Source organism: Sinocyclocheilus grahami, unplaced genomic scaffold, assembly GCF_001515645.1.
Source record: "Sinocyclocheilus grahami isolate Dianchi unplaced genomic scaffold, SAMN03320097.WGS_v1.1 scaffold124.1, whole genome shotgun sequence".
In the NCBI taxonomy this organism is placed as follows: Eukaryota; Metazoa; Chordata; class Actinopteri; order Cypriniformes; family Cyprinidae; genus Sinocyclocheilus; species Sinocyclocheilus grahami.
This window is the reverse complement of record NW_015505303.1, coordinates 1348512-1363901: the sequence shown is the minus strand read 5'-3', so window position 1 is coordinate 1363901 and position 15390 is coordinate 1348512. Positions and strand designations below refer to the sequence as shown.

The window sequence follows — 15390 nt, the reverse complement described above, 5'->3', positions numbered from 1 at the left end:
TATGATCCTTGTGTTGTTTTCTTGATTCAAACACTTAATATGATCAAATAAATAACCTAAACTGAAGCTTCTAATAAACTGATCATCTCACACCAGTTGTGTGAAGTTTGGTGCCATTAGTAAAAATTGGTGATGTTTCTGTAATTAAAACAAACATATTCATAACAGCTAATTACAGGTGGTCATCCCAGTCCTGCCACATGAGGAGAGTTGACAATACAACGCGAATATACCAGAAAGATTGCAGAATTGAAAGACTGTGTGTCTGTGAAATGAGAGCTATATAAATGCAGGTAGAAAAAAACATAGGCTACATTTTTCGAGGACTTACAGTTTTCTTCATGCGGCTTATAGTGATGGAGGGATTTTACGACTGTTTACAACGACATAAAAGTAAGTAAATAATACCTGTAATATTAATAATAATTCTTCTTGCGCGAATTATCTAGCTGCTAGGTCTTTATATGTCTTTTACTGCCCCGTGTGGCTAGTTTAAGTACTGCAGCAGTTGCGGAGATAATAACAAACCGAAGTATCGCGAGATTGAGCGGGGACTGCAGCCCCAGCTGTGTTGTGTTAGTTATTGTCAGAGACCCAAAGGAAGGGGAAGTTATGGCAGATACAAAGGCCAACGCTTCTCAAACATCTGTGATGTGTAATTTCGCCATTCTGTTACAAGTGCCCTTAGTACCTCTGCTGGACTGCTAGCTGCTGTATAGGAGGCGCGGGAACACTTCAGCAGGTAAAAACAATTGATTCGCGCGGTCCGCAGTTCGCGAGCGCATCCCTCAAACCGGTTTCAGGTCGCCAAAACTGGATTGAACAGCTAGTCTGCTCATTTACATAACAATTATTGTCAAAATATGTGGTGGTGTTCAGTAAAAGAGTCATTGTTCCTTAATAGTTTCAAACTCAAGCGAAATCATGTTTGAAAACAAAAGCGAGCCGTTGTGCTTAAAGCTAGTGCGTAACGTTAGCGGAGATCGGTAACGTTACTGGGAAAGTGAGCAGCATTAACGTTACATAACATCAGCAGGACAGCTCGTGTAATCCCAGCATGCACCGACTCTCACGACACTGCTGCTCACTCTTGAGTTATCACTTACATTTTTAAAACCGTTTAGTCTAATCGTAGATTCAGATTCATTTGTAGTCTGTATAGCATTAAGTATCTTCTGAGTCAACTGGTTTATATTGCAGTCAGTCAAAACTTCCTTATGTATTTTTATGGCTTTTGCTTGTTCCCTAGCTCTTTCTGTCTTTTACTGGCTGTACTCGCCCTGGTGTCCCACAATGCTGAGTGAGCAAACCTCAGCTTGTCAGCAAGATCAACCTGTGCTCTAGCAGTGGTGCGTTGGCTGCCCTTCACTGGTAAGAGATGGTCACATTTGATTTATTGAAGCACACGTGTGTAGATAAGAATAGATATGTTTTTGAAATCTGAACGTGTGTAGATAAAATCTCTCCCAGCTTGGAGAGATTTCCATTTTACTAGCACTAAAAATGATTGTTTAAAGAATGCATGGTCTCAGATATACATGCATGGTTACTTTGAAGTACCCCCACATGATCTACATTTATTATGTTAGCAGACAGAGGTATGCATTAGAAATGATTTGTCACTACTACTAACTGCATACTAAAGATGTAAATATGGTCTTAAATAGTTTCGTTGTATTGGACATGGGAAGAGTGAGCATATGGTTAAATGGTGGACATCACATGGGAATGTTTTAGAAATGGTGTGAATAGGTTTGGGAGATAATGGGCCAAAAATGATTACAATATTTTTTTCGTTGTCATTCAATATCTGTATTTATCATGACATGTTTAGTTCATACCATTTTTGGAGAAGGAAAGGCATACCACATGTTTGTTAGACCTCAGGAAATGAATATAAATGTAACCTTCTTTGTTTATAAGTAAGCTACCTATTAAACAAGTGTCCCCCCACCCCCCGGATTCTGTTCTTTATGACAGATTTATTATCAAAAATGATGTCTAAAGAAACTAATTCCTAAAATGTTGACAGTTTAATTAATCTTTTAAAATAATTAATTCACATCAAAAAAAGGCATTTTTATTTTTGTCAAGTAAGGTGCTGTAAAAATGAGTTTACTGTATAAATTAAAACATTAAATTAAAAATGTGTATTGTCAGCAAGATAGACAATAAAACTGTAGTTCACCAATGTTTTAACGTTTTTCACATTTAAACATTAAAGTAGACACTTTACTTGCATTCAGAATGCTTTCTATGTACATAGAGTCAATTTTGTAAATTTAATTTGATGCAGACACCAAAATGATAGAACTTGTCTTTGATATATCCTGTGGCTCAGTGGTAGAGCATTGCGTTAGCAGCGCAAAAGGTGACAATAAAACTGTAGTTCACCAATGTTTTAACGTTTTTCACATTTAAACATTAAAGTAGACACTTTACTTGCATTCAGAATGCTTTCTATGTACATAGAGTCGATTTTGTAAATTTAATTTGATGCAGACACCAAAATGATAGATCTTGTCTTTGATATATCCTGTGGCTCAGTGGTAGAGCATTGCGTTAGCAGCGCAAAAGGTCGTGGGTTCGATTCCCAGGTAACACGCATACTGGTAAAAAAAATGTATAACCTGAATGCACTGTAAGTCACTTTGGATAAAAGTGTCTGCTAAATGCATAAATTAAATTAATTAAATGAAATGCCATCATGCATGCTTCAGTATGTGCAGTAGATGAAACCACAGCTCTCACTGAACACAAAACATGAAGATTATGCAGACATTTTAGCATCATGCATCTGATTGTTTAGATGTAGGCTAGATATTGAATACTCTATTAAGTTTATTATCAATGTTGTGTATTATCACACAGCCCCAGGTGTGAAATATTTGTCCAAAAATATCAGGGATCTTTGAATTTCAGCCACTCTGTCATTGGTGATGATGTTGTGTGATCCAGTTGGAGTGCGTACCAGAGGATTGCAAAACTGTCCCTTTAATGATTAATCTGAGGCTGTTGGATGGTTCTTTGGCCTTAAACTCAAATATTGCTCGGTTAATATGTTACTTGTTCCTTTCTCTTAATTACATCTGTAGATTTGATCCAGTCCCGTCTGATTTGGTTTGTCCAGGCTGTCTTCTCTTTTTGGTCCAACAGCAACACTTCATTTAGTAGCCATAATGTCCAGACCTGGAGACCTTCCAGGTAAAGGAGAGAGGCCTGTTTATTTTATAAATTGCAGTGCATAAAATTACTTTCTAAAGGCTTGTCAAGGGTTTTAACATACTTTCACCTTTGTTTTAAATGGCTTTAAGAGACAATATATGACATATATGACAACAGTTTATCATTTTAAATGCATTAATTTGTGGCTTTTTGAAGTAGCTGTTTGTTCAGATGTTGTTGACACAGTGCTTTGCTCTTTTACCTCAGCCCTGGAAGCAGGTCCAGGTGCTTCAGAGGGACTCCTCGGGGGAATGTCCATCCCTATTGGAATGACCCGTCGAGCTGTCAGCTATGACGATAATCTTGAGCGCCCTATGTCTCCACCTCCATCTGACATTAATATTAACAACCTGTGGAGGCGACCTGTTATACCTGAGAGGAAGTTTGCACGACTTGCTGAGGTGTGTGTGCATTGCTTGTCTCTGACCAGATTTATTACTAATCATTTTTAAAACGTATTTTAACCACTCCATACCACAATTTAGGAACTGCTGTTGTAGGCTAATTCTAACCATTCTTCTGGTATGTCCTGTTTGTGTTTAGGAGGATGAGTCAGAAGGAGGGGTAAAACAAAGTGCTACCTTTGAATCCACTAAACCTCCAGTCCCTGTGGTGAAAGCCAAAGCCTCGTCTGTCATGAATTCCCTCATCATTAGTAAGAATGTTATGATGACACTGCCTTATCCATCACATTTCAAGTGTTAACTGGTGTAAAACTGTGGCCTTAATGGGACCTGTTACATTGCGTTGCAGAGCAGACCCAGGAGAGCATGCACAAGTTTGAGAAGCAGGCAGGACTGACTGATACAGGCTACACTCCTCACAAAGGCTTGAATGCAGAGGAGACCCGCTACCATCGTCTGGCAGAGTCAATGCATGTAGGCAGAGATCCTCAGTTCAACAGGCTCAAATGTCAAAGCATAGAGTCATCTCCAAAATTTCGTTTAATGTATAAATCATGTGTTTTGGATGTCGTAGAAGCTTCAAATGCAAAGTGTAGATGCCAAAGAAGAGAAACAGCCATCGTCTGGTCAGTCGACGCCTGCCGGGACCCCTCAGTCCTCACCCAAGCAGAGACGCAGGTGCTGAATGAGTCAGCAGCTTTACATCCTTTCTTTTGTATTAATCAAATTGTGGGCTAAAAAAATGAGATGGTAATTTGTGTTTGGCAGGGGATGGTTCAGCAGTCAGGGCTCCACCGCTTCTCTCACGTCTGGCAGAGTCAATGCATGTAGGCAGAGATCCTCAGTTCAAGAGGCTCAAATGTAAAAGTGATCGGACATCTCCAAAATTTCGTTTAATGTATAAATCATGTGTTTTGGATGTCGTAGAAGCTTCAAATGCAAAGTGTAGATGCCAAAGAAGAGAAACAGCCATCGTCTGGTCAGTCGACGCCTGCCGGGACCCAAAAGTGATCGGACATCTCCAAAATTTCGTTTAATGTATAAATCATGTGTTTTGGATGTTGTAGAAGCTTCAAATGCAAAGTGTAGATGCCAAAGAAGAGAAACAGCCATCGTCTGGTCAGTCGACGCCTGCCGGGACCCCTCAGTCCTCACCCAAGCAGAGACGCAGGTGCTGAATGAGTCAGCAGCTTTACATCCTTTCTTTTGTATTAATCAAATTGTGGGCTAAAAAAATGAGATGGTAATTTGTGTTTGGCAGGGGATGGTTCAGCAGTCAGGGCTCCACCGCTTCTCTCACAGGCTCTGAGATGAGCACCAGTTCCAGCTCCAGTATAGATCTGGCTTCCAGTGATGGACCTGTAGAACGCTGGGGCGCTTTTGGACCACGACCTCAAGTCAGCAAGTCCACAACTGACCCAGGTACAGATCCAGCCATAACAGGTAAACCAAATGGTGCACTTTACATCTAAACAATCCCTTCTGCATATTCTCTTTAAATTGGAAAATTAACCAAATGACCGCCAAGTGTGTTAAAATAAACCTTTATAAGTAGGGCTGTGAATCTTTGGGTATACAGCAAATCGATTTGATTCACGATTCATAGGTTTCCGGTTCAATTCAGGAACGATTTTTGCAAATTCAAAATGATTCAATTTGATTCGATTCAATATTAAATTCGATTCGATTCGACTAACGATTTGATTCTGCATTCTTTAAGTGCATTCACAGGATTATTTAAATGCTTCCCCTAAATTCTTTAAATGCTTAGTCAGGGGGCAAATTACACAGCAGCCTTTATGGTTAGAGAACCATAGGTTACAGAAAAATAAAACGCTTTTGTCCATTGTTAGATGCTAGTTTAATGATGCTATGGTATGACATGGCATATGTGGAAATTTATGTAAGCCACGATTTAAAAACAAAAGAGCTTTAAAAGTATTATGTATAGGCTATCATTTTGTCACTCCAGGGGCATAGCCATAATTTCAGAACTGACAGAAATGTCAAATACAATCATTTTAATTAATTATTACTTTTCACAAGGAGTTATTTTCTTATGTTACTTTGAATTTGCTATATGAAATCAAATACACTGCTAAACAATAACCAATCATTTGTAATCTATATTTTTTTCCTACTGGCAATTTTATGATTGTTTTATATACTACAAACAATTATTTCTATTTTCTGCACAGAATAAGGTAGTATATTTTCTACCTTATTCTGCACAGAATAAGGTAGAAAATATACTTCATATTTTCTGTACTGTAATATGTCAATTAGCACTGCATCATTCATAAATGTTATTTATTTATTTATTATGTTTATTGTCTTAATGTTTCATCAGTTCATTCTGCTTTTTATTCAGATTAGCTGCAGATATAGCCTGGCACATCTTAAGTTCTTTGAGCGCGGGATCACTTCTCTTACAGTGCGAAAACTTCATCTCATTTTCATAAAATAAAATGCTATAGTATTTAACTTTTCCTCTCCATTGGCGAATGATGATTCTGAAAGAAAACGCGCCCGATGTCTGTTTGCTATAGCAACGAACGCTACTTCAGATAAACCTTGCGTTCTTATTTCAAGGTTGTTGTTAATGCTGTGGTTATTTTAACAGTTTCCTTCATACACTCGGTTGAACAACATTGTTAAAACACATTTATCATTCAATGGAACTGTGCGAATGCTTTAGACACTTACATTTTTGCTCCGTCCATGCAATAAATGCGCAGCCTTCGACAGTTCGACTGCTCGGGTAATGTCGTCTGTATTACTGAGAGCCATTGAAAAACTACAGAAAAGTAAAACTACTTCACTTTAACATTACTGGCCATGAGTACTAAGGAGAGATCACACATCAGCTGCTCAAAAAAATTTGTCAGTGAGACGAACGGCGCATGAGCACAATTTTGTGACAGTCACAGGCGAGGACACGAGAGATGCGAGGGCACAAACACTGTTCAAGGTCTCCATTAATTCATGCTTGTAGTAATTTAATGTGTATATATATTTTGAAGCATTGAATCGCTACAGAAATCACTATTCATTCGATTCTTAGCGTTTTAAATCGATTACTGTCCGAAATCGACGATTCACAATTAAAAAATCCATGTTTCAAGATCGATGCATTGCATCGTCAGGGTTTGTAATCAATGCATCGAGAAAACGAGTGAATCTTTACACCCCTATTTATAAGTCAATGTAACACTGAATCATAAAAAAAATTTGCTCAGATTATTATTCCTACATTGATCCTTACCCTATCATTCCTACAGCACAAGACACATATAAACAGTAGATTTTGGGGTTTCATTTAGATTATTTTGTCATAATCCAGCACATTGCTCCCAACCTTTTTGAAGTGACCATGTACCTTCAAGGTTTGGAGAAGCTACTTTGAAATTGTTGTTTAATCGTCAAGCTACTTATAATTTAGAATATTTGTAGTAAAAAAAGCTTGTGTTGTTTTTTAATTTGGCAAAATTGATAAACGTCAACAGGCAGGTTCTTACCAAGAGTGAGAATAAATATTTTATTCACATTCTCTTCCAGGCTACTCACTTGAGTTTTTACTTTCCTCGAAGACCGATTACAAACAGCCATATACTGGAACGAAAAAAATAAAAAATATGATTTTTAAGCTCATTTATAAAACCGATTGAATGAGCCACATTTGAAACCAATGTAAAAATATCTTATATGCACACATAATCTCAAATCACTTATGCAATATATTTATAATGGCCAATAGGTTTTATGAGCTAGATATACTTGGCAGCAGAATTATGTTGATTACTGTTAATGATTTATTGAACATTGGGGGACTTTGTTCACATTTGTAATTTTATATAATGTGTGTGTTTGTGTATATTCACTGTTCAAGTTTGTGTGTGTGTGTGTATTAGCCACGGTGGATTAAATTTATAAAAAAAAGTGACTGTAAGGACCTTTATAAAATGCTGTAATTATTTAATACTATAAATGCTGTATTTTTTGGTGACTTTCTATTCATCAAAGATTTCTAAAAAAAAAAATAAAATTAAGCAGGACATTTGCTTATATTTTATAATATAAGCATTTTTAACTACATTTCTGATTAAATAATATTAAGAAACTACTTCTAAACGTCTTTTAAACCCATTTTTACATCATTTAGACCAGCCAGCTTCTCATGTTTATCCAAGGCCTTTCATCTGTATGTACTAACTAGGTATGCACCGATAAGATTTTTTTGGCCGATAATGATTTTAACAAACAACTATTGGCCGATTCAGATACCGATACTGATATTGGTCAATTGCATAAAGCAGGGCATTAAAAACAAGAAAAAAAATAGATTTGTTCACTCCGAGCAGAATCGGTATTTGAACGTTTCTGTTCCTGTGTTCCTCTGTGAAACCGGTTTGAGTAGAAAACATACCGGTTAATAACGTTGTTTTTTAAAACTTTTTCTTTGCCAATAGTAATAAAGTACAGCGTTTAATTTACTCAAAAAAAAAAAAAAATATCATGAAGAGAGTCTTGAATGATCTCTCTTAGTCCTAGCCAATACAGCATCATCTTTTCTAGATTTACCAAAGACCAAATGTATTAAACAAAAGAAAATGTCAACGCAATAAAAACATTAAATAATTTTTTTCCAAGATATTTAAAAATGTTTCAGCATGGATGAAAAAAACGCTACTCCTATAAGCGTTTTGAGAGGGGGAAAAAATGCCTAAATTAGTAGGTTGTACGTTGCATTTTATTATTACATTCAGAAATAATGTAGGCTAAAATAATGGTAAATAAAAGTAAAATTACAAACACAATTAGGCTATTTTTGATTCCCTTCTCGCCGCAAAAAATCCTCTAAAGTTGTATTTAGGCTAAATATAAGCATCAAGCCAAAACAAATAAATTTTAAAACGAAACTGAAGCCTACCTCTCTCATTCTGCACGAATGCAAATTCGCGAAGTATCTGGATGCTAACCTATTATTTATTTTGTAAACTATAGGCTTTGTTCTTCACTCGCATTATTGACATAAAACATCATCCTCCACATAGGCTATATCAGCAGTGAGGCTCTGGTCACTCTGAATGGCACAGACTGTACTACAGACTATTAATTTGAGCAGTGTAACTTATGTTTCTTTAACTGTATTTTATTTTGATAATGAACAGGCTGCGATGTCAAATTAGCAAAAATTTGTTGTATGTGCGTGTGAGGCACCGACGCGATCACTGCATTGTTTTCCCAACTTTTGCTCTGTAATTTATGGTCATACCAACACTGGTTTGTCATACAGATAGAAGCAAAACATCATTCAAATCTGTAAAGCTTTTGTAAAATAAAGAAAACTGCTTTCTGCCGTCTCGTTTTTTTCCCGTGAACTTCGAAGCGTGTTACAATTATCCGAAACTTTCGTTTTGTTAATCTGTTAATGATTTAAGTGAAATATATTTTGTGTATAGGCCTATATATTCCTTTTTATGTAGCCTATATATAGTTTTATTCCGTTTTCTCCGTTCACAGAAACGCTGCAGGTGCGTGATGTGACCTTTTGTGAATCCGTGTTCTACACTGGTTTCAAACAAAAAGCTGTATATTACCTGCCATTCATTTTCACTTAAATGTAGGCCTAATGCTTGGCGGTTCGTGACATATCCTTGGATAAACTCTTAACACCAGTGCATTGCCATTGCGACTTACCTATGATGAATTTACAGCTGAGAGCGGGCATTTCGCTCATTGGATGCGTCAGCATCACGTTTGCATATGGCCGTACTATGCCGTCTAACAAACTATAATTTTGTACAGATTTTATTTTGTTTTGGCAAGTATTTAATTTTTTTGTCCAGAGAAAAACGTTGGATTATGCAACAGACATGCAACTCGTTGTCTCCATGTAGTTAATTAATAAACCATAGGTATTGGCCCTTTTCTAGCTATTTCCAATATGCCGATGGCTTTAAAATAATAAAAAATCAGCAGCCGATACATCGGTGCACCCCTAGTACTAACCCCTACAGAGACTAGGGATGCTCCGATCTGCCTTTTTCGCCTCCGATACCGATTCCGATACCTAGGGTTCAGTATTGGCCGATACCGATCCGATACCAGTGAAGTTTTTTTCCCCTCATTTAAATAAATATAGAATTTATATATCTCTGTGTGTGGAACTGATAATCATTATTTTACAATCTGCTAGATACAGACTACTTCATTATAAAAAAAATAAAATAAACAATAAATCTGAAAAAAATATAGGCCTATGTATATTTATAATCTATGACAAAAATTTATCAAACTAGGTTAGTGGATAATTCGGCAGCAAAATTTATTCTAGAAAAATCAGTGCACAATAATTTTAGAAATCCAAACATTTAGTGAAAAAAACATTTTGTGGGGAACAAATAAAAGTGTTGCACTAAATATGGTAAAATGTTACACATTGCTATTTGTATTATTATAAAATCCATTCATTAAAAACATTCATGAATGTATTTATATATAAGTATATACTATAAAATTAAAATACATTTAAAATGTATAGCATATTTTTTTAATAAGGCAACAACATATGATAGATACGATAGGACAAAACAAATACAGTGCAGCACGAACTGTTTTTATACAGTCTATGAGCACGAAGTGCTTACAATGTGCGCATCCGGTGTGCAGAATGATGCGCTTGAAGCCTGAAGCAACCTGGCGTCACAGCCTGCACACCGGATGCGCACATTGTACGCACTTTGTGTTAAAAACTGCAAATCACAAAGTGAAGAGAAATTGATGCGTAGTGTATTATATCCGTGCAACAGTTATTGAGCCTTTCTTTTAACAGTTTTAAATTTCAGTTACTGTGCACCTTAAAAACTATTTATAGTCTTTTCTACGCCCGTGTTTTGTTCTCGCAGACACCCGGTTGCAAGTAACAAAACAACATTAAATTCCGGCAAGAAGATAAAGTCCTTTTTGCAAAATCATAGACATGTATTTACAAATCAAGTATAATGGGAACACAGAATGATGTTGGAGAGAGCTTTACTGAGCTGACTGCTGTAAGTTAACCGACCAGGGTTTAAAGGCTGAACGAATTACTGACAGCCACAGCGGAGAAAAGAGTTTGTGTGAACTCTAATGTAAGGACTTAAATATGCATATGTAGCTCACATTAACCCTTTCGCACGTGAGTTTAAAATATTCTAGCTGAGCCTCCAGCGTGAGGATTTTTTAGGCAACCGTTATTTTAGAATATATCGCCTTATTGCTTCCATGGCGACGCATCATGCTTGTCATGTGACACAACGTAGCCACAATAGATCTGTATGACACATGGATCTCTTATTTCGTTTTTCCTGTTTTATTCAAAATATTCACAAACATGCTCACTATATTATGAAATATCTGATATTCCGATTCTGAAATATGTGCAAGTAAATCTATTTGGTAGTTTAAACACTTTTATGTCGACCTTGTTAGTTGATCTATACCGGGTGATGGGCGCCGCCATGTTAGTTTGCGCTGCATCCGAGCTGTGAGATTTACAACACGCAAATTAATTATCTCCTACATGTTAAAGTAGGTCTCCGGTAAACTGGGAGAAGAGCAGAGTAAACTTTATAGTTATCCACACAATCTGTATATGATATCAATAAAAACATGTCGCCAGATTATATTTTTAAGGATGATTAACGTGTCCAATCTGGCTCCGTGCCAGCCAAAGCATAAAAGCGGATTTGAATTCAGCGGTTGATGACGTGACGCACTGAAAGTTCTAATCACACCGGTGTGCTCGTATGCTCCAGAGACCAGCCAAGTCTGATCACACTGGTGTGATCGTACGCGTTAAAGGGTTAAGCTATCATATGGCTTCAGAAGTAACACAGAATAATTAGCACAATCGAGGGGAAAAAAAAATAATCTCGGATTTAGATCGGCCCTCTCTGACCGATACCCGATCCAAGAAAAATTGCACTATCGGAGCCGATATCGGATCGGCGCATCCCTAACAGAGACCAACTCTGTTCTACATGTTAACACTACTAGACTAATCACATTGAAGGACCAGAACTAGCTGCTGTATAAAATGGTTTAAAACTCTGCAGACTGAGAGCTTTTTACACATGCAATGCTCCAGATGTTAGAAGTTCATTGCCCATCATCAGTGTCAACACACCTAACGTCATTCCTGTATGTTCACAGGGGGCTTTGCCCTGCAGTCTTACAAGGGAGCTCAGAAACCCACCCCTATGGAAGTGATGAAAGCCCAGGCCACCCGCTTGGCAGAGGACCCCACCAACTTCAAAGCTCCCCCCAAGATGGAGATCCCAACCATGGAGGGGAAGAGACAGATGGCCCGACCTCACAAACTGAAACACCGGGACATGAACGTCCTGACACCCTCTGGATTCTGAGAGAACTCCCTACATCCACCTCAGCTGTACACGTAGTGAACCCGTAGCTGGTCTACCCTTTCCCTTATTCCCTTGTGCTGTCTTGCTGTTGGGCCACTGCAGTAGTAATTGCTTTTCCCTATCACAGACTCATCCTTTTGCTAGTGTCTAAGTAAATGTTCGTCCTCAGAAGTTGTTGCGTGAGTGCGTAGCAGCATTTTTGTTGCTGTTGTTTTTGTTAGCCTCTTCCATGCTTTGCCTTTGAATTTTTCCTTAAAAATGTTTCTTTAAGTTAGTATGTGTGAGAGTGTGCGTGCCTTGATGTTTTTGGATATACCGTGGTGTAATTATTCATGGCTTGACTATGAACAAAAGCAGTGTTTTTATGTGTTGGGTTTTTCGTTCCATCACATAGCAAGTTAGTAAACTTTCTAGAGCAATTGTCATATATTGAGAAATGATGTTGTGATTTCCTGTGTAACATCATCAATACACAATGGGTTCAGTGATAACTTAATTCTTTAAGTCTTTGCTGTTTTGTATTATGATGTTTAGCATCGTTGTGATACGGTTGTGTCGAGGATGGTGTGACAGATGACAAGGGCACTAAAATTGACTGAAAAATTGGCTAAAAAACCTTGGCTGAAATTTCATTTAATGTAACCGCTCTGGACAGAGAATTTCTTATATTTTTGTTACAAGTTTAAAATTGTTTCAATTTCTCAAAAGGTCAAATGTATGTGCTTTGATCTCGTTAGATCTGTTAATACATGAATGAATAAATAAATGTACATAAATGCCATATGTCCTCTCAAATTTCTTTCCTGCAATTTACGGTTCACTGTTTTTGGTTATAGCACTGATAAAGTTCAAACAAATCTTATGCGGGTACATGCAAGCTATTAAACATTTAACCGTGTACAGTATTAATTTTAGTTTTATAATCTTTTAAATCTTAAAAATAAAAAAGAACCGATTTTGTGTAAAATTAATGCATGTAATATTGAACATTGTGTGTATACACTGCTTTCAATATTAAATTTATATACATAATGCATGCATGTAGTTTATTGTTCATATGTTTGACTATACAGTTTTTCAAAAAGAAATACTTTGTTCAGCAGTATTGATCAACAATGACAGTCATTTAAACAATTTAATAGATTTGTTTATTTTTTTGGTTTAAAATAATGAAAAATTATTAATTCAATTGATCAAAAAACATAACGTTACAAAATATTTAAAATAAATGCTAATCTTTTGAACTTTTACACAACATTTACGCAAACATATTAAGCCGCAAAACTATTTTTAACATTGATTATAAATGGGAACTGTATAAATAATTGAACACCAGTAATAACTGTTAATAATTGGTCACCAAATAAGCATTTTCAGATTATTTCTGAAGGATTTTCTGACACTTGAATATGTTAGAAAGTTTCACTGAAGACAGTGAAAATTCAGCTTTACCATCAGAGGAATAAATTACATTAAAAAAAAAATTAAAATTGTAATATTTCACAGTTTTACTGTAAAATGCAGCCTTGGTGAGCAGAAGAGACTTACTGGCCCCAAACTTTTGCAGGGTTGTGTGTGTGATACATTTGTACCCATAAATGAGCTAAACCTGATAAAGTTTCTCAAAGCCTCCTTTTGGAACGTTCTTGACTGTAAAAACAGTAAAAAAAAAAATGTGTTTGTTTGTTTTGTAAAAATATAGAAAGTTTTCTGTTAGTGTTAGGTTATAGTATTTATAACTAGCTGTAGAGGTCTGTGCAATGTGCCTCTTTAGATAGGTGTGTGTGTGAGTTCTGGTCATGTGACATCTTCCCTCCTATGGGATTAGATCTCTGAGATTTCTCCACAAAACTCAGATTACACGTGTGCAAAATGCACTTTTGTGCTCTCGAAATATGATCGTTTGCGCACAGAATTGTGGCAGAGATCTAACCCCATAGCCTCCCTTTTGTAATACATTTTGTCTGCCACTAGAAGACAGTGGCCTCCCAAAAGTGTTCTCTTTTGGTGTAGAAACTCGGGTCAGATGTATCATCATAGAAATACACTTCACTGGGTAAACTGAAACAGAAATTAAACTGAAATGCTTATCTTTGATGTAAATATGTGATTATCAAAACTCTTTAATGGCAGTTGATCATTTACACGAACAATGTCTTATCAAACCAACACTCTGAAACTAACATCATCCTTCCCAGCGTTTTCCCTGCGTTTCTCTGTTTCATATGCTGCTCCATTGGCAGTCTCCTCACATCTTATGCTGCCATGGTAAACACGCTTTCCTGGAAGTCCAGCCCCCGCCACCCTCCACCCAACAGCACTCACTCTCTCTCACATAAGCTCACCTCCTCCCAAAGCCCTTTTCCAATCCCTCTGTGACGTTGTACTTTTACACGCTGACACATCGTAGGTCATTTCCTACGTTTGGCAGTCCCACTGGGATGTCTGGATTGAATATGTAGCCTGGTGGTCCACCCAGCTCCGAGTGTGAGGGCCTCTGTTGTACGTGAGTCACTGTGAGAGAGCTATGAGATCACAGTCTGACCACAACATGTGGACGTGGGTTCAGAGCTCATGGATAACTCATGGAGCTCTGTTGTGTCGTGTTCGTGTAAACTTTGATTGCATTTCTGATGTTACTCATAAAACAGCCACTGTCTGCCAGGCTGTGATTCAAGAACATGATTAGGATGACATTATGCTTAAGATGAGATCAGAAAGGCTTTTTGAATTGCTTCATTATTATTCATGCCTGTGAGTATTTTGTATGTGTGTGAGGGGGAGATGTAGCAGAAATTATGACGATCTTAATATTATTTATGAACCTATAATAACATTGGTCCAAAGATTTACCACAGTTAACTGCAGTTAATTTTGTTTAGTTGTTTCTTCTCCTTCATTCATTTATTCATTCATTCATTCACATACGTACTTACTTATTTTTTAAATCTACTTAAACGTTTGTGGCCAAATGTGACTTTTGAGATGTATTTAAAAAAGAAACTTTAAAATGAACTTAAAAACCATTTGTGGCCAAATTTGAGTTTTAAGATGAAAAAAAAACCTAGATTTTTACAAAAAAAATTGTGGCAAATTTTTACTTTTGAAATGTATTTGGGGGGACAAACAAACAAACAAAAAAACACTGGTGGCCAAGTTTGACTTTTGAGATGTTTTATTTATTTATTAAAATTAACTTTTAAAAAAAATTTCTGGCCAACTTTGACTTGATATGTATTTTAAAAAATATTTTGAAATGAACTTAAACAATATTCGTGGCCAAATTTGACTTTTGAGATGTATTTTTATTTATTGAAATGGACTTAAAAATATATTTTTGGTCAAACTTTACT

The 15390-nt window shown here is 36.6% G+C and overlaps 1 protein-coding gene across 1 annotated transcript; it reads left to right on the top strand.

Annotated features, from left to right (window-relative positions):
- The first annotated feature begins 553 nt into the window (after positions 1–553).
- Positions 554–12812, top strand: kiaa1191 (KIAA1191 ortholog). Its single transcript, XM_016278679.1, has 9 exons — positions 554–742; positions 1250–1371; positions 3096–3204; positions 3433–3626; positions 3769–3880; positions 3979–4103; positions 4204–4307; positions 4891–5072; positions 11826–12812. The coding sequence occupies exons 3-9, from the start codon at positions 3180–3182 to the stop codon at positions 12035–12037; spliced, it is 954 nt and encodes a 317-aa protein (XP_016134165.1). The 5' UTR covers positions 554–742; positions 1250–1371; positions 3096–3179; the 3' UTR covers positions 12038–12812.
- Positions 12813–15390: the final 2578 nt, after the last annotated feature.

Bases quoted from the DNA above. Each gene is read 5' to 3' on its own strand.
- kiaa1191 (XM_016278679.1), top strand. From the start codon at position 3,180: ATGTCCAGACCTGGAGACCTTCCAG. The intron at 3,881-3,978 runs GTAAGAATGTTA...ATTGCGTTGCAG, and splicing joins CATGAATTCCCTCATCATTA to AGCAGACCCAGGAGAGCATG. The intron at 5,073-11,825 runs GTAAACCAAATG...GTATGTTCACAG, and splicing joins TACAGATCCAGCCATAACAG to GGGGCTTTGCCCTGCAGTCT.